Below are 19,571 nucleotides of genomic sequence, written 5' to 3'. Positions count from 1 at the left end.
TTCAATTTTCTGCACATGGCTAGCCAGTTATCCCAGCATCATTTATTAAATAGGGAATAATTTCCCCATTGCTTGTTTTTGCCAGGTTTGTTGAAGATCAGATGGTTATAGGTGTGTGGTCTTATTTCTGAGTTCTTTATTCTGTTCCGTTGGTCTATGTGTCTGTTTTTGTTCCAGTACCATGCTGTTTTGGAGTATAGTTTGAAGTCCAGTTGCATGATGCCTCCAGCTTTGTTCCTTTTCACTTAGAATTGTCTTGGCTATTTGGGCTCTTCTTTGGTTCCACATAAATTTTAAAATAGTTTTTTTCCCCTAATTCTGTGAAGAATGTCAATTGTAGATTAATAGGAATAGCATCAATTCTATAAATTACTTTGGGCAGTAGACCATTTCATAATATTGATTCTTTCTATCCATGAGCATAAAATTTTTTTCCATTTGTGTTCTCTCTGATTTCTTTGAGCAGTGGCTTGTAGTTCTCCTTGAAGAAGTCCTTCGCTTCCCTTGTTAGCTGTATTCCTAGGTATCTTATTTTTTTTTTGGTAACAATTGTGAATGGGAGTTCACTCATGATTTGGCTCTCTGCTTGCCTGTTGTTGATGTATAGGAATGCTAGCAATTTTTGCATATTTATTTTGTATCCTGAGACTTTACTGAAGTTGCTTATCAGCTTAAGAAGATTTTGGGCTAAGACAATGGGGTTTTCTACATATAGGATCATGTCATCTTCAAAGATACTTTGACTTCCTCTCTATTTGAATACCCACTATTTCGTTCATTTGTCTGACTGAAGTGGCCAGAACTTCCAATACTGTGTTGAAAAGAAATGGTGGAAGGTGGGATCCTTGTCTTGAGCTGGTTTTCAAAAGGAATGATTCCAGCTTTTGCCTATTCAGTATACTGGCTGTGGATTTGTCATTTTTGGCTCTTGTTAAAAATTTTTAAGGTATGCTCCTTCAGTACCTAGTTTATAGAGAGTTTTCAGCATAAAGGGATGTTGAATTTGATCAAAGGCCTTTTCTTTATCTATTGAGGTAATCATGTGATTTTTGTCTTTGGATCTGTTTGTGTGATTAATCACATTTATTGATTTGCATATATTGAACCACTATCCTGTGGATGAAGCCAACTGGATTGTGGTGGATAGCTTTTTGATGTGCTGCTGGATTCAGTTTGCCAGTATTTTATTGAGGATTTTTTGCATTGATAGTCATCAGGGATATTGTCCTAAAGTTTTCTTTTTCCATTTTAACTCTGCCAGGTTTTGGTATCAGGATGATGCTGGCCTCAAAATGAGCTAAGGAGGAATCCCTCCTTTTCAATTGGTTGGAATAGTTTCAGTAGACACGGTACCAGCTCTTTTTTGTAGCTCTGGTAGAACTCAGCTGTAAATTTGTCTGGTCCTGGGCTTTTTTTTTTTGGGGGGGGTAGGCTATTTTTTTTTTCTTTTTTTGAGACGGAGTTTCGCTCTTGTTACCCAGGCTGGAGTGCAATGGCGCAATCTCGGCTCACCGCAACTTCCACCTCCTGGGTTCAGGCAATTCTCCTGCCTCCACCTCCTGAGTAGCTGGGATTACGGGCACACGCCACCATGCCCAGCTGATTTTTTGTATTTTTAGTAGAGATGGGGTTTCACCATGTTGACCAGGATGGTCTCGATGTCTTGACCTTGTGATCCACCTGCCTCGGCCTCCCAAAGTGCTGGGATTACAGGCATGAGCCACCATGGCCCTTTTTGTAGACTATTAATTTCAGAAGTTGTTATTGGTCTATTTGGGGATTCATTTTCTTCCAGATTCAGCCTTGGGAGGGTGTATGGGTCCAGAAATTTATTCATTTCATCTAGATTTTCTAGTTTATGTGCAGAGAGGTGTTTATAGTATTCTCTGATGGTTGCTTATATTTCTGTGGGGTCAGGGGTGATATACCCCTTATCATTTCTGATTGTGTTGGATTCTTCTTTTCTACTTTATTAGTCTAGCTAGCAGTCTTATTAGTTTTTCCCCCCCAAAAAACAGCTCCCGGATCTGTTAATTTTTTGAAAGACTTTTTGTGCCCCTATCTCCCTCAGTTTTGTTCTGATCTTATTTCTTGTATTCTCCTAGCTATGGGGTTTGCTTTTTGTTCTTATTTTAGTTGTGATATTAGACTGTTAACTTGAGATATTTCTAGCTTTTCGATGTAGGCATTTACTGCTATAAATTTCCGTCTTTTTTCGTTGCATCCCAGAGATTTTGGTACATTGTGTCTTTCTTCTCATTAGTTTTAAATAATTTGATTTCTTCCTTAATTTCCTTATTTACCCAGAAGTCATTCAGAAGCATGTTATTCAATTTCCACATAGTTGTGTGATCCTGAGTTAATTTCATTTTTAATTTTTGGGGTGAATTTCTTTCTTTTTAAATGTTTTAATTTATTAATTTTATTAATAATAGATTAATTTTATTAATCTCTTGCTATGTTTAATTTATACATTACACTTTATCATCAGTATGTATACATAGAGAAAAACAGTGTATAAAGGTTTGGTTCTATCTGAGGTTTCAGGAGTCCACTGGGAGCCTTGGGATGCATCCCCTGAAGATAAGGGGGAACTACTGTATGCAAAATTGAAAGCTATACAACAATTAGAAACACTGAGAGAGCAAATCTAAGTGAAGACATTCCTCTGAATTCCCAGGTTTCATCGAGCATCAAAAAAGACCAATTTTTTAGTCCTTTTCTTGTACATTATTCTGCATCCACATTTTCTACAATTGATTGGATCCCTAGATTTTACTTCATTTCCTGTGTGACATTCTCCACAGATGTATATCACTGGTTGCTGCTGGAGGTTGGACGTCCTTCTGAGTGTCCATTGTTAGCCTGCAACATGGGAAAACTTCTCACTCTGCATTTCCAAATACCTGGATGGATTTCTCAATCTCAAGTTCAATTTGATTGTGCTATGGTCTGAGAGACTGTTATGATTTCAGTTCTTTTGCATTTGCTGAGAAGTGTGTTACTTTCAATTATGTGATCAATTTTTAAGTGCCATGTGGCGATAAGAAAAATGTATATTGTTATTTTGGGGTGGAGACTTCTGCAGATGTCTATCAGGTCTGCTTGATCCAGAGTTGAGATAATTAGCAAAATTATCTTTGCTAATTTTGTCTCAATGATCTAATATTGTCAGTGGAGTGACATTCTACATTTCTTACAGGGGTGAAGTGACTGCTGTCTCTGTGGTTCGGTTGACAAAGCCATTCCATCCATTTCTTACATGTACCAAACATACATAAAAAGTGATTGTGAAGATTCTGCAGCAAAGACACATGCAGCTTACATTCTAGCAGATATCAATTTTGACAGGTCTACCATTAGAAATTTGTAAATGCCAAACAAACTCCTAGTCTTTCTAAGGCCTGTCTCTTGAGTGATAACTGTAATTGCCAACCTTTTGAATGAAGCCCCAACTTACAAGGTTCTGTGCTATAGTAGTTAAAACCACTTGGGTGTGCTGAACTATGGCTGAAATAGACTTTAACTTAAATATTTTCCCTTCTGAGACTGTATGAAATGTATCATCAGCATGGATTCTGTAATAAGTTATGAGATATGAACTCAAACTGAAGAGCTTACCACATGTATCAAATTTTTAACGTTTCTCCCATTGTGAACTCTCAGATAAGCTTGTAACTGTGAACACTATCACAGACATCACATTACTAAGGTTTTTCTTGAATGTGAACACTCTGATGAAGTTGAAGACTTGAGGCGTGACTGAAGCACATGACAATCTTCCCAAACTTCCGTAGTTTCTCTGCCACATGGACACTGATGCATATAAAGTCAAGTGCCTGTTGTAGTGCATCCCACACTCCTCACATTTGTATGGATTATCTCCATTGTGGACTTTTTTCTTGGTCTTTAAGATATATGTACAAAGTTCTCATAGTTCTCATATTTGGATGGTTTTTCTCTGCTGAGGAGAATCTGATGGGTCAGATGAGTTGAGGCCCAGTCAAAGCCTTTCCCACACATCTCACAATTGTATGGCTTTTCTCCCACATAGACTTTCTGATGTAAATGATGCTGTGAATTCTGAGTAGATCTTTTCCCACACTCCACATTTCAATGGCTTTTCTCCACTGTGGAGTCTCTGATGTTTCAAAAGACATGAAGCCCAGCCAAAGCTCTTTCCACATTCCTTACAACTGTAGGGTCGCTCTCCCCTGTGGACCCTCTGGTGCATGTCAAGATTAAATTTACTGTTGTACCCCTTCTCACATTGCTCACATTTGTATAGTTTTACTCCAGTATGAACTGTCTGATGGGAATGAAGTTGTGAACTCTGAGTAAATCTCTTTCCACACTCTCCACATTTGAAAGGTTTTTCTCCACTGTGGAGTCTCTGATGTTTCAAAAGACAGGAGGCCCAGCCAAAGCTTTTCCCACATTCCTTACAATTATAGGGTCTCTCACCCGTGTGGACCCTCTGGTGAAACTCAAGATCCAACCTCCTTTTATAGCCCTTACCACACTCCTCACACTTATAAGGCTTTTCTCCATTGTGGACTCTCTGATGGGAAGATCGTTGTGAATTTGTATAAAATCCCTTCCCACATTCTTCACATTTGAAGGGTTTTTCTCCACTATGGATTCGCTGATGATTCAAAAGACATGAGGACCATCTGAAGCTCTTCCCACATTCTTTACAATTATATGGTTTCTCTCCTGTGTGGACCATCTGATGCTTACAAAAATCTCGCCTAAAAATGAAGCCTTTTCCACACTGCTCACATTTGTATGGCTTCTGTCCTACATGAACCATGCAATGACTGTTAAGTGTTGATCTCTGACGAAAATTCTTACCACAAGTATCACATCTGAATGGTTTTTCTCCTGTGTGAACCAGAGAATGCCTATTAAGTCTTGATCTAACACGGAAGCTCTTACCACATATATCACATTTGAATGGCTTCTCCCCAGTATGGATTCTCTGGTGTTCCTGAAGCTGTGAATCGTGAATGAAGGCCTTCCCACATTCCTCACAATTATAAGGTTTCTCTCCTGTGTGTAATTTGCAATGAACATTAAGTGCTGATCTACTATGGAAGCCTTTCCCACACTGCTCACATTTGAATGGTTTCTCTCCAGTATGGATGCCCTGATGAGTTTGCAGCTGTGAGATCTGATTAAATTCCTTACCACACACATCACACTTACAGTGTTTTTCTCCCAAATGGACTCTCTGATGAATATGAAGGGCTGAGATGTAACAGAAGCTTTTTCCACACTCATCACATATATGAGACTTCTTTCCTGAGTGTAATTGTTGATGGAGATCAAAGACAGAAACATGATTGAAGGACTGTTTACATTCATCACACTGGTAAGGTTTCTGTTGCACATGACTTATAGATAGGTCTGCCTCAATCTGGCAGGGGACATCACCTTCTTTGAAGAACTGAGAGCTGTTTATTATGGGGTCTTGAGACCTGGTTAGGTCACTTGTAATTTGTTCCCAGATTTGCTGGCAGGACCACTCTTCATGTGTCTCAATTTGGATCTTTCCTCCTAAAAAGACACAGAATTAACATACGTGGGCAAGTGAAGCCCTGTTCAATGTTTTCAAGATTTCACACTTAGGATATGGCATTAAACTTTAATGAATACAGGGAACATGAAGTTCATGTTTTCCAAGTGCACTATGGTCTTTGGTTTTCAAGAGACCAATTCAGAACCACATCACATCTCATATATAAAATCCTTGGTAGAAATAAAAGACTTAATTAAATAATTAATAACATACATACATTTAACCTGTTACTAATTTTGGTAAATTTCCTGGTCTAAAATCTTTCATAAATTATGAAACTAATAAAATATGAACATGAATAGTGAACCCAAAGGAACTTTAAAGAAGAAAGGCAGTTGCAGTAATTCAGGAAAGTGGCTTGGCAATTTAGACCAAGTGATGGAAATAGGACAGAAGTAAAGCGGATAGAAAAGCTATGTACAAGGATGCACGGTTGCTTGGTTCTTACCTAAATTTCCTTCTCTTTGGCTTGTGGTCTTCATCATCCAAAACTTTTCCTTCCTTAGGAAGTGGAAAGTATCTTCGTGGAATGGTTGATTCCCTGTGAACACACAAAGTTACATGCTTAATTCCAACCCACTGTAGGTAATATCTAGGGAATAATTACTGGAAATTTAGATTCCCAATGTATACTCATATTTGAACACTCCAGCATACAAAGCATTCCTGGTGCCTAACGTTCTGTTACAGAGGGCGTCTGTCCTCACCTATTGAGAGCAGGTTCCTGAAGTTCTCTAGCATCACATCTCGGTACAGCTTCCTCTGGGCAGGGTCCAGCAGCCCCAGCTCCTCCTCAGTGAAGACCACAGTTACATCCTTGAAGGTCACTGCCTCCTAAAACGTTCAATATACAAAACCTAAATTTTCTGACCAATGATTATTCAAAAAAGCATGGCACTAAGTAGGCAAAGGGGACAGGTGGTAAGTTGTCCTATATCTTGAGGGATGTAGGTCAATATACAGATCTCCCACTCATTTTGCCTATATTCTGATAATGACACACACTGATTTTTATGAGCGCCACCAGAAGTGCAATGATATAAAAGAAGTCCTGTACTTTTACTTTGTGTACTCATTGAGTCTACTTGTAAGCAGCCCTCTAGGACTCTACTGCTGCCTTCTGGGCTACATATATTCAGGAGCCACCAATTGCCCCAGTAACATTTAGCAATTTAGTCCCAACTTTGATAATGTCCATTGTTTTCCTGTCTCATATTCAAACTGTGGATGCTATAACTGTTTTTTAATATCTGTCAAACTAACCAGTTTATAGTGACCTGTGTAGGACAGCTATGCAGTGCATCCTCTATACTCTCAAGGCACAAACTACATACATTAGTTGCAGAATTCAATGTCATGATATGGAACCATTATGCCTCAGAGCATATCCCAAAGCTCTGTCCCTTCCTAGTTGCGTGACCTTGGACAAGCTCACCTACATGCATTAGTTTCCTCTCTGTATAATAATTTTCACCTGGTATAGTTATTTCAAGGAGTAAAGAAGGAAATATATATAGCATTGGGAAAGTGTATGGAACATACTATTTAATAAATACTAGCTATTTTTATTATAATTGTCTTTATTGTTATTTATTTCATCTCATTTCACTTCTGCATAATATTCCAGGGCAAAAATGATCTCTTTTTATTGAAATAATGAATACTTCATATTAAATATTATTCATTATCAATCCAGTAAAGAAAATAATTATATGTAGACTTTACCTTCCAGATTATTTGAAATAATGTCAAATGAAAATCAGAATGTCAATAAATACATTTAAAATTGTGATCACATAATTTTATGCTTTCTTCCAAATTTTTTTACCTACTTCCCACTCTTTTGAGTGAACACAAGTACTCAAGTACTCTTATTCTCCTTATGACAGTGAAAAGCAGGTTATAAATATTCCTGTGATTTTGGTAATCTGATTAGAAAGAATAATTCACTGTATTAATATCATTCTCACTTATGTAATTATAAGTGAGTAGAATAGCTAACATTCCTGACCTTGATTGCCTATGTGAATCTAAACAGATTTTTCATATTTGAGGAGTTTAAGAGGAAGAAGAGACCAATATCTGCATTCTGGTTCTCTGAGTAAATGTAGTAACAGAACAGAAGTGACTGGCCATTCTGCCAGTATCATTGGATATTTGAAATAAAGGTACCTACTACTTTGGTAAAACTTCTTACTCCATAAAGGATTAAGAAGAGACCAGTAAATAACATGCATTACAAGGTATGAGTGAGGCATGGCAAACACAGAATCTATCTCTTCCTGTGTGAAAATTCCAACAACAATATTTGTGGGAAGCAGTAGTCAAAGCCTGATATGCTCTACCCTGCTGAAATAATCTATCAGCTATAAAATAGCCAAAAGTATCCTATTTTGTTTCCAGAATTAATTTTGGGGGAAGGGATTATATACAGGAAAAGTGTCAGGGCAGTGTTGCTTAAAACATTAAAATTCCTAAACCACCTAAATGTCTATGAGTGTGAGGTAGTTCAAAATAAGAAGGTACATTAATTCAATGGGACTATTATACCAATATAAAAATGGAACATTATATATTATGTAAAATGAGCACAATTTAAAATTAGAGGTATTTCATCAATACAAATAAAATTATGATATGCATGATGAACAATATAAGATAAAAACAGCTAATTTGTGAGCAAAGTAGTAGTACGTGAAAAAATTATCCATTCCTACTATTTTCTCTACTGTAGAAAAGATAATATATAAGAAAACAGGAACTAAAACCAAATGGAAAGTAAATCAACTCAAAAGCAACAAAGGAAGCATCTGGCAAAAAAAATGCCCTCAATGCTTGTTGTTCTTGAGTCTTCCCAAGACAGACAAAAATGTGACAATATGAGTAGTAGGATGGAATTTTAACAGCAAGAGAGGCAAGTCCTACTCACCTTGATTGTGGTCATTTTTCCTTCTACTTCAGGGAATTTGCAGAGTTCTGAATGAAGCAGTTCAAGTGAAGGTAAAATTCTGCCTGGAAAGTGTCAGGAAAGGCAGAAAAACAGACGTGAAAGCGTGACTAGGAATGCTGCCCACCAAAACAGACAAGTATTTTCATTCAGCACATGAATGTTCACAGCAGCATTTCTAATCATTCCAAACTGCCCTCCTATGGGTAAATGAATAGACAAGTTATGGCATATTCATACAACAGAATTTTATTTAGAAATTCAAAGAAGTGAAGTTCTGGCTCATGCAACAACATGCATGAACCTCGGAAACATTATGCTAAGTAAAAGAAGCCAGTCACAAAACCCCATGGATTCTAAGATTCAATTTCATAAAATATCCGGAATAGGCAAATGTATACATAGAGAAAGTGGGTTAGTGGTTGCTCCAGATTTGAGGTGAGAATGAGGTTTAACTGTACTTAAGCATGAGGAGTCCAACTGGAGGATGAAAATGATCTAAACTGAATGATGATGATGGTTACACCACTCTGCAAAGTTCCTGAAGATTATTAAATTATATGCCTGAAATGGATAAATTCTTTGATATGCAAAATATACCTCAATAAAGTTGGAAATAATAATGGTTAATCTACATGTTATTTAACTGGATTCTGAGTCCATATTGATGGAATATTTATAGTTGAAGGAACTGATGAATAAATGGGGGAGAAATGGAAACTAATCTTTACAGAAGAATGCCCACTACTAATGTATTTCCCCATAAGAAATGTTTTTATTTTCAAAACTTAATTTAAAAGTAGCCTTTCAGTGGAAAATTCTCAAAGACATCATCTTGGCCAAGTGAACAAAGTTGAAATCTCCAATGAAGAGAAAAATAGACATCGTTTGGCCTCTGTTATGACACTTCAACACTTCTGTGGTACCCACACCAACAATGCATAATCTAAACCTAAATGTGAAATAGATAAATCTCAAATGAATATCTTCCTATGAAATACTTTGACCATATACTTCAAAGATGTCAAAAATAAAAAGACAAAGGCTGTTGAATCTTTCTAGATTAAGAAGACTACAGAAATGTGACATCTAAAAGCAGTAAATAAAATTGGACTTTGGACTGGGGATGGGAGAAAACAGTTAGAAGAACTTTAAAAAGCACAACAAATTTAAATATGGGACTTTGGATAGAAAAGACGATGGTGTCTAATGTTGTCTAGTCATCTCTAATAAGTAACAGAATTAACTAACATTAGTAGTCTTTTAATTGATATCTAGTATTTAATAGTGACATTATTTGATATTATATCTAATATTACCTAGCACATTATATGAAACTCTATAGCCAGCCCTTCCTAAAAGCATCTTACCAAGACATTCCATGATCACCTTGGTATGTGGGCCTCCTTGCTGTAGAAAGCTATAAGTTGTTTCTCATTTTAAGTTTGTTTCTGGTGGTATTTGGCTGATGGGTGTCAACAAAGCAAAATACAAAATGAAAATAATTGGAAAATTTGGGTAGAGAGCATATGAAGAGTCAGGTGCTGTGCCTTGGGCCTGTAATCCCAGCTACTTGGGACACTGAGGCAGGAGGATAGCTTGAGTCTAGGAGGTAAAGGCTGCAGTGAGTTAGGATTGTGCTACTGTACTCCAGTCTTGGCTCTTAAAGCTCCAGTAATCCTTGACTACATGTTCCACATCCTGGTTTAAGTGATAGACTCCCAAAGCCTTGAGCAGCCATGACTGAGCAGTGGTCTCAGGACCAGTGCTCAGAGGGCAATGGTCCCCTTCCCACAGCTCCATTAGGCAGTGCCCTAGTTGGGACTCTGTGGGGAGCCCCCAAATTTCTCTTTGGCACTGCCTGGTAGAGGTTCTCTATGAGGGCTCTACTTCTGTGCCAGGCTTCTGACTGGGATCCCAGGCTTTTTCATACATCCTCTGAAATCTAGGTAGAAGCTGCCAAGCCTCCTTCATGCTTGCATTCTGAGCATCTGCAGCCTTAACACAATGTGGAAATGACCACAACTACCAAGGCTTTCACCCTCTGGGGCTGCAGCCTGAGCTGTGCCTGGGGCACTCTGAGCTGAGGCTGGAGCCAGAGTGGCCGGATTCAGAGCACAGTGTCTTGAGGCTGCTCAGGGAAGTGGAGTTCTAAACCTGGCCCTTGGAACCATTCTTTTCTCCTAGGCCTCTTGGCCTGTGATGGGAGGAACTTTCCTAAAGACTTCTGAAACGTCTTTGAGGTCTTTTTCCATTGTCTCAGATATTACCACTTGACTTTCTGTTAGTCATGCAAATCTCTTTTGCAAGCGGTTGCTATATAGCCAACATGTATTCCTCTCCGGAAAATGCTTTTTCTTTCTTTACCAAATGGATAGGCTGGAAATTTTCCAAACTTTTATACTCTGCTTACCTTTTAAATATAAAATATAAATTCCAACTTTAAATCATTTCTTTTTTTTTTTTTTTCAGACGGAGTTTCGCTCGTTACCCAGGCTGGAGTGCAATGGCATGATCTCGGCTCACTGCAACCTCCATCTCCTGAGTCCAGGCAATTCTCCTGCCTCAGCCTCCCGAGTAGCTGGGATTACAGGCACGCACCACCATGACCAGCTAATTTTTTGTATTTTTAGTAGAAATGGGGTTTCACCATGTCGACCAGGATGGTCTCGATCTCTTGACCTCGTGATCTACCCGCCTCGGCCTCCCAAAGTGCTGGGATTACAGGTGTGAGCCACCGTGCCCAGCCTTTAAATCATTTCTTTGCTCCCATATTTGTAGGCTGTTTGAAGTAGTGAAGCAGCCAGGCCACTTCTTAAATGCTTGCTGCTCAGAAATTTCTTTTGCCAGGTACCCTAAGTTATCACTCTAAAGTTCAAGCTTCCAGAAATCCCTAGGGCATGAACACAAAGCAGCAAAGTTCTTTGCTAGGGCATAACATGGGTGACCTTTATTCCAGTTCCCAATAACTTCCTCATTTCCATTTGAGATCTCATCAGCCTGGACTTCATTGTCCATATCTCTACCAGCATTTTGGTCACAACCATTTAACCAGTCTCTAAGAAGTCCCTATGGCTCAGTGAAAAAGTTAAAAAAAAAAAAAGTTTTAAGCTTTCCCTCATCTTCTTATCTTCTTCTGAGCCCTCTAAACTTTTCCAACCTCTGCCCATTAGCCAATTCCAAAGCCACTTTCACATTTTCAGGTATCTTTACAGCAATGCACTACACCTCAATACCAATTTTCTGTATTAGTTCATTTCTGTATCACTGTAACTAAATACCTGAGGCTGGGTAATTTATAAAGAAAAGAAGTTTATTTGGCTCACAGTTCTTCAGGCTATAAAAGATGTGTGGTGCTGGCATGTGTCAGCTTCTGGTGAGGTCTCAGGGAGCTTTTACTCATGGGAGAAGGTGAAGGAAGAGCAGTCATGTCACACAGTGAGAGCAGGAACAAGAAAGAGAAACCAGAGAACCCAAACTCTTTTAAACAACCAGATCTTACATGAACTAACTGAGGAAAAACTCATTCATCACCAAGGGGATGGCATTAAGCCATTTATGAGGGACCCATCCCCATGATCCAACACCTCTCACTAGGCCCCACCGTCAATACTGGGCATTAGGTTTCAACAGGAGATATGAAGGGACCAAACATCCAAACTATATCAAATGTAATTAAAAGAGAGGACTAGGTTGGAATCTGATGCTTGACCAAAGTCAAATTTTAGTGAATCTAAGCTTTAGCCACTTGCCTTAAAGTGTCCATAAGGGAAAAATTATGCCAGGACAACAGAAAGTACCTCTAACACCTGTGGTTACAAAAAGGCAATCAATGTATGGGAAGGGTAAAACCAAGAAACTGAAGCTACAGTGTACAGTGTGAAGGAATTGTTTTTTTGCAGCTTCTTCAGGAGCCTTTACTAAACTGGATTGTGAGAGAAACTAAGTGGTAGTATCTTTGGTTTTAAATGCATAGTTGAAGAGCATGTCTGGGTTTATGTAGGACCCACAGTTCACTATGAAACAATTATAGATAGTGATACCTGATGCAGACACACAGGAGACATGAAAACAAAAACCCAATAGTCTATCTATTAGGGCTTATAAAAGTTGTTAGGCCCCGAGGAAACTGAGTCACTGAGCTTGACCTCTTAACTTCTTTATTTTCTTGTTTCTGGTTCAGACCAGATGGTATCTAAGATAAAAGATTATTTGTCTGAGATAAAAAGACCCCTTTGACTATTACACCCCTAATGCAGAATGTTAAATATGATCTTCCCAATAAAAGGAAACAGTGCCTATCGAATTGCTGTAACTATGCATTAATCTTGTAGAGAAAATGCTGACATCCTATTAAGCTTCCTAGACCCTACCTATATAAACGACTCTCAAACCTTTCCATTTCAGGGCACTTATCCAATCTTTTGAAGTACATGTTCTCCCAGGTGGATATCCTCAAATTTTGTGTTTGAATAAATTGAATATTTAACCATATTTCCTGAATCTCATTATCAAGGTTAACAGAGGTTGTTCCCAAGAGAACAGCCAGCCTGATGTGGATAAAAGGCATGGTAAGGTCTGCTTACCCTGAAAAGGGGGAATGCTCAACTCACCCTATAAATGCTGGGTGAGACATCACAAATGATACAGCTGATCACTGCATGCAAGCCATGTGAGAATGAATTCATGATTACTGAGATATTCATCTGCTGAATATTCTCCTTACCCAGGTCATGGTAAATGCTGTGGCTAAGGGGGCCACTTTGGCATGGGTACCCTATGTGACTTTCATAAAAAGAAAATGCAAAATGGAGATGGTTATGTCAGAGGTATCTAAAATGAGGCATGAGGAGTTGGACCCCAGTCATATAAACACCCAGATGGATTTTAACCCGTCAAACTGGGCCAAATTGTAAAACCACCTGCATTTGATTGGAATTGTTTATACATGGCCTGATCGCGAACCTGTTGGGGAGAAAGCTATGCTGAACTAGATTGATCATCAACTAAAGACATCCTAAGTTGCTAACCAACTGTCATCAATCATGGATGGTACTAAGACCTTCCAGATATGTAAACGTACAATAAACATTTATAAGCCACTGCCCAACCTTGCCTGGATAGAACAGGAAATGATTTAGCCGACTACTAGATATGTACCTCTTGATTGCAATTCCTAAGGCCCCACTTAAAACATCTTTTGTTTGCGGCTCAGTGTTGATATTATTTATTAGTAGACACCTTAACTCTTGTAAAACTGAACAACAGTCCTAGAAGCCGTATAAAATTTGTCTCAGCCTCCTTTTAAGGATCTTAATAAAAACATTAGATTAATTAGCAAGAGGAAAAAGACAGAGAAAAGAGTCAAAGGACTCATGCCAGAAAGCTGGAATTTTTTTTTTTTTTTTGAGATAGAGTCTCAGTCTGTTGCCAGGCACCAGGCTGGAGTGCAGTGGCACAGTCTCAGCTCACTGCAACCTCCACCTCCCGGGTTCAAGCAGATCTCCTGCCTCAGCCTCCTGAGTAGTTGGGACTACTGGTGCATGCCACCACACCCAGCTAATTTTTGTATTTTTCGTAGCTGGTGTTTCACCATGTTGGCCAGGATGGTCTCGATCTCTTGACCTCATGATCCGCCTGCCTCAGCCTCCCAAAGTGCTGGGATTACAGGCTTGAGCCACCGTGGTCAGCCGAAAGCTAGAAATTTTTTAAAGATCATTTAGAAAATAATAATAAAGGTGAAACTAAGAGAAAAGAGAGTGTGTCATGGGGCTCATTCCAACAGGGTGAAAATCTTTAGGTTATGTTAAATTAAGTTCAGCCTAAAGCTGCCTTCTTACATATTTTAAGTTAGGTATAAAGGTTTCTCTAGGCTGGGCGTGGTGGCTCATGCCTGTAATCCCAGCACTTTGGGAGGCCAAGGTGGGCAGATCGCCTGAGGTCAGGAGTTCAAGACCAGCCTGGCCTACATGGTGAAACCCCGTCTCTACTAAAAATTAGCTGGTATGGTTGTGTGCGCCTGTAATCCCAGCTACTCAGGAGGCTGAGGCAGGAGAATCACTTGAACCCAGGAGGTGGAGGTTGCAGTGAGCTAAGATCACACCACTGTACTCCAGCCAGGGCAACAGAATCGGGGACTCTATCTGAAAAAATAAAAAAATAAAAAACAAATAAAGGTTTCTCGATATATAGTGAATTGTAACTTAACTGGAAGTGTAAACAGACTGTAACCTACTCTTGTGCCAGTCACTTGAGTTTTGCCTAATCAAAGGGAGCCAACTATTCAAACAGGGATCAAATAAGGCAAAAGCTGAGCTGTAACCAAACTGGCTATTTCTGTTCCTCACTTCCACTTTCTAAATGTGACTTTCCTTTTTCTGTTCATAAATCTTCTTCAACCACATAATAGCACTGAAGCTTTTCTGAATCTCTTCTGGTTCAGGGACTGCCTGATTTACAAATTGGTTTTTGCTCAATTAAATGATTTATCAAAGTTTTTTTTTTTTTTTACTTTTAACAGTTATTAAGAAATGGAATAAATAAAATGGATAGAAGATATTGCATGGATTTGGATGGCCCACCATCATTTCTTCAGACCAAGAAACACACTAGATATATAGCCTACAATGGCCAATGGTTTAATCAACTGTGTCTATGCAATGAAGTTTCCATAAAAAAGATGACTGGATTCTGGGAGCTTCTGGATTGCTGAATGCATGGAGGTTCCTGGAGACTGGCATACCCAGGAAGGTATGGAAGCTCTGCACCCTTTCCCACATGCCTTGCCCTAGGCATCTCTTCACCTGTAGCTTTTGTAATATCCTCTGTAATAAACCAACAAACTTAAAAAAAAAATAAGCTTAATGGTTGGGCACAGTAGCTCATGCCTGTAATCCCAGCACTTTGGGAGGCTGAGGTGGGCAGATCATGTGAAGTCAGGAGTTGAGACCAGACTGGTCAACCCGGTGAAAACCCATCTCTCCTAAAAGATGGCGTGGTGTGTGCCTATAATCCCAGCTACTTGGGAGGCTAAGGCAAAAGAATCACTTGAACCTGGGAGGTGGAAGTTACAGTGAACCAAGATCACGTCACTGCACTCCAGCCTGGGCAACAACAGTGAGCCTCCGTCTCAAAAAGTTAAAAAAATGAATAAAATAAATAATAAGCTTAATAGTTACTATCTTTATATCCTGCATTCAGGGGTAAACATTTTTTTTTTTTTTGAGACGGAGTTTCGCTCTTGTTACCCAGGCTGGAGTGCAATGGCGTGATCTTGGCTCACCACAACCTCCGCCTCCTGGGTTCAGGCAATTCTCCTGCCTCAGCCTCCTGAGTAGCTGGGATTACAGGCATGCGCCACCATGCCCAGCTAATTTTTTGTAGAGACGGAATTTCACCATGTCGACCAGGATAGTCTCAATCTCTTGACCTCGTGATCCACCCACCTCGGCCTCCCAAAGTGCTGGGATTACAGGCTTGAGCCACCGTGCCCGGCCTAATTAAACATTTTTTTTCTTGTCATATTTCTGTAATTTCAGAATGCTCCATAATCATATGGTTCTATAAGAATATAAAATATTTGTAATAAGTGAAACAAAATAGTTGACAAAGTTTAAAAGACTCCTAGAGAAGTCCAAGCCCATGAGCCTTACTCTCAAGGTCCCGTCAGTCAAGTCCTAACTTGCTTTCTCCACCTGATTCCAGCTAATTCCTCTGCGTCAGTGAGAATGTATCCAAGAGATTATCAGCTTGGGCTCTGACCTGGAGTGCAAAGGTTCCAACCCCAGCTCCACTTCTTATTAGTTGGGCAACTATGGGCAAATAACTCCTGCTCCCTTTGTCTCATCTTTAATAGATGAAATGGCAGTACCTCTCCACAGAGCTACCATATGGTGTACATAAATTTCTTTGGATAAAGCCCTTAGAAATGAAGATAGCAATTCAGGCTTTCTTATCAATGCCCATGACCGATGACAACATCCTACAATAGATGTGAACGTTGCTGTAAAAGAAAAGTGACAAGTCACACTCACATGGAGCTTTGCTGTCAGTAGTCAACAACTCACTCCATCTACCTCCATGCAATCGTTTTAGAGAAGTCAGGCTGCGGTAACAATGCTGCGAAATATCATAGCTGTGTACACATTCTTGACAAAACAGTCAAGACTCTTCCCTCCTTCTGTGGAAATTGGAGATACCCCTCCTTTTCCTAAATAAGAGGCCAGAGAGAGTCCAGAATTATCTAGTGTTCTGCAGGGATCAGAGAGAAGAGCCAGTAAACCTCTGACACCACCCTAGGGACCTGACCATTTCTCAGGAAATTAACAAGAGCTCACCATTCATTGTAACAGAAACTGTGTTAAGACTCTTTTATATTACCTCTTTCAATTCCCAAGACAATTCTATTAGGAAGATCTTAATATCCCCCATTTAAAGAAAAGCAAAGAGAGGTCCAGGGAGATTAAGTAACACCCCAACATACTACTGTGGGAATCGGCCTCGGGCCAGTAGTGGAGGGAGGCGGATTGGGCGAGCTGAGAACCCCAGAAACCACCAAATCAGGCGAGAGGTGACGGGACCGAGTCCCAAACTCCCCCGGTACCCTAGGGCAGCCCCAAACGGAAGAAAGCTCTGCCGTGGGGATTGCAAACCGCCGCCCTCACCCCTCCAAACCTTTGCTTTCCAACGGTGCTTCCTTTCCTCTAAACCTATCGCTAGCTTGTTGAGGGTTCCTAGAGAAGGTCCAGGAAATTCAGAAGGGCCTAGGAGATGCAGAACAATTCAAACTATCACAGAATAAAGGGTAACTCCCGCAGCAGTGGCTCCCACGACTCCACAGAGCGTCTGGAATACATTTCCCAGAATTCCCCGGATTTGCCTGCCTGAGCGGATCTGCTTGCCTGAGCGGAAGTGCCCGCAACTTCGCGGACAGTTTGGACTCTTCCCACAATGCCCAAGGAGTAAACGTTCAGTTTTACCCTCCAGGGGGAAGTGTTGCAACTAAGCATAGCTTCTTGACCACACTTCTTCCAAGTACCCAGAGAAGGGAATCCCTCTTCCCAAACGCATACGTGGTAATATGGACTCCTGCACCGAGTGTCGTCCTTACCTTGAGTCTTCGAGCAAAAATATTACATAAACAATTATTTTCGGATCGAAATATCCCCAATTATGACAGAAGTATGACTGGAAAGTGAACAACTGTGGAGATAAAATATCTTTAAGGAACTAATGAGAAATTACTACTTAGGGATCAATAGAGAACTGAAAGGAGATAAACGTTTAGTATAACCTGATGATATGAGGCTAAAACTGATTGTATGCCAATGTAATTTTAATTTGCATTTCCTGTATTGTAAATGAAATAGAACATCTTTTCATGTTTTCAAAGGCCATTCTTATTTGTTTTTTTTTTTTGTAAATTGTTCAAACATTTTGCCTACCTTTCTAATGACTTTTTGGCCTTTTCCCTCAGTATTTAAATATTGTTTATACATTTGTAAAATAATTATTTTTCTTGCTAATCTTTTCTATTTATTTTCTTTTTTTTCTATTTATTTTATTTTGGTTTTATGGCTATTTTTTGGCCATAAAAGGATATTTTAATGTAATCTATCTTTTAAAAAATATTTTTATTGAGATTAATTCGTAAGACAAAACTAAACATTTAAAAATGTACTGTTCAATGGCTGTGACATTTAGTACATTCACAACATTGCAAAAACAGCACCTCATAAGGTCTAAAACATTTTCATCACCCCAAAGAAAACCCCATACCCATTAAGCAGTTCACTCCCATTGCCCTAAGCCTCAACTGGCTACAACCAATCTTTCCATCTTATTTGATTACCTATTTTGGATATTTCATATAAATCTAAGCATACAATATGTAACCTTTTGTGTTTGACTTTGCTTAGTAGAATGTTTTAAAGGTTCATCTACATCACAGCATTATCAGTATTTAATTTCTTTTTAAAGATAAATATTTTCTTGTAATGTTTTATACCAGATTTTGTTTATTGGTCATTGATGGACATTTGGGTTATGTATAATGTTACTATAAACATTCATGTGCAAATATTTATTACACTACCTGCCTTTACTTGTTTTGTGTATATTCCTAGATGTGGAATTAGTGAAGCGATATGATAATTTGTTAAACTTTTTGAGCAGCCACAAAACCATTTGCCACTGTAATTGCCCCACTGTATGTTCCAACCATCGATATGTGAGAATTTCTTCACATTCTCGCCCATATTTATTTTCCATTTTCAAATGATAGACATCATAGTACTTGTGATGTGATAATACAGTGTTGTTTTGCATTTCTCTAGTGACTAATGATGTGGAGCATCTTTTCATATGCTTAATGGTCATTTGTATATCTGAATGTTTATTCATGTGTTTTCTGCATTTTTTAATTGGATGGTTTATATTTTTGTTAAGTTTTTAAAAAATATTCTGAATACTAAACATCATACTGTATGGTCTTTTCACTTAACAATGCTCTTTTATGGGTACAGTTTTTAATTTTACTGAAGTCAAGTTTATATATGTCTTCTTTTGTTGCTTGTGCTTATAGTTCTATCTAAAAATTTATTGCCAAAAAAAATCAAGATTTACTCTTATGGTTTCTTCTAAGAGTTTTATACCTTTTGCTCTTATATTTAGGTTGTTCCATTTTAAGTTAATTTTTAAGTATAGAGTGAGGTGATGATCCAACTTCATTATGTTGCATGTGAATATCCAGTTTTCTTATTAACATTTGTTAAGGAGACTACAGTTTTCCCATTAAACAGTTTTGTATTTTTGTTGAAAATCAAGTGGCATTAGATGTATGGGTTTTCCTTATGGACTGTCAATTCTACCTGTCATGTTGTTCTACTCAGAAGAGGTTCACACCCCTATGATTGCATCCCCAACCAATCAGCAGCACCCATTCCCTAGTCCCCTGCCCACCAAACTATCTTTTAAAAACCCCAGCCTCCATATTTTCAGGGAGGCTGACTTCAATAACAGTAAAACTCTGTCAATGAAAAGACT

The 19,571-nt window shown here is 38.8% G+C and overlaps 1 protein-coding gene and 1 pseudogene across 1 annotated transcript; both read right to left on the bottom strand.

The window, feature by feature from the left end:
* Window positions 1-2,368: 2,368 nt before the first annotated feature.
* Window positions 2,369-3,466, bottom strand: LOC144580804 (DNA-directed RNA polymerases I, II, and III subunit RPABC4 pseudogene; annotated as a pseudogene).
* Window positions 3,467-3,617: 151 nt separating this feature from the next.
* LOC103787316 (uncharacterized) lies at window positions 3,618-17,388 on the bottom strand. Its single transcript, XM_054250016.2, is given in 9 exon segments — window positions 3,618-3,820; window positions 3,823-3,912; window positions 3,915-4,108; window positions 4,110-5,559; window positions 6,030-6,122; window positions 6,289-6,415; window positions 8,511-8,593; window positions 16,562-16,737; window positions 17,202-17,388. Coding segments are annotated over 7 exon segments (2,082 nt in total). The 5' UTR covers window positions 8,526-8,593; window positions 16,562-16,737; window positions 17,202-17,388; the 3' UTR covers window positions 3,618-3,707.
* Between the last annotated feature and the right edge of the window lie 2,183 nt (window positions 17,389-19,571).

Source organism: Callithrix jacchus, chromosome 22 (genome assembly GCF_049354715.1).
Source record: "Callithrix jacchus isolate 240 chromosome 22, calJac240_pri, whole genome shotgun sequence".
Lineage (NCBI taxonomy): Eukaryota > Metazoa > Chordata > Mammalia > Primates > Cebidae > Callithrix > Callithrix jacchus.
The sequence above is the reverse complement of the archived record's forward strand: the minus strand, read 5'-3'. Positions and strand labels throughout refer to the sequence as shown.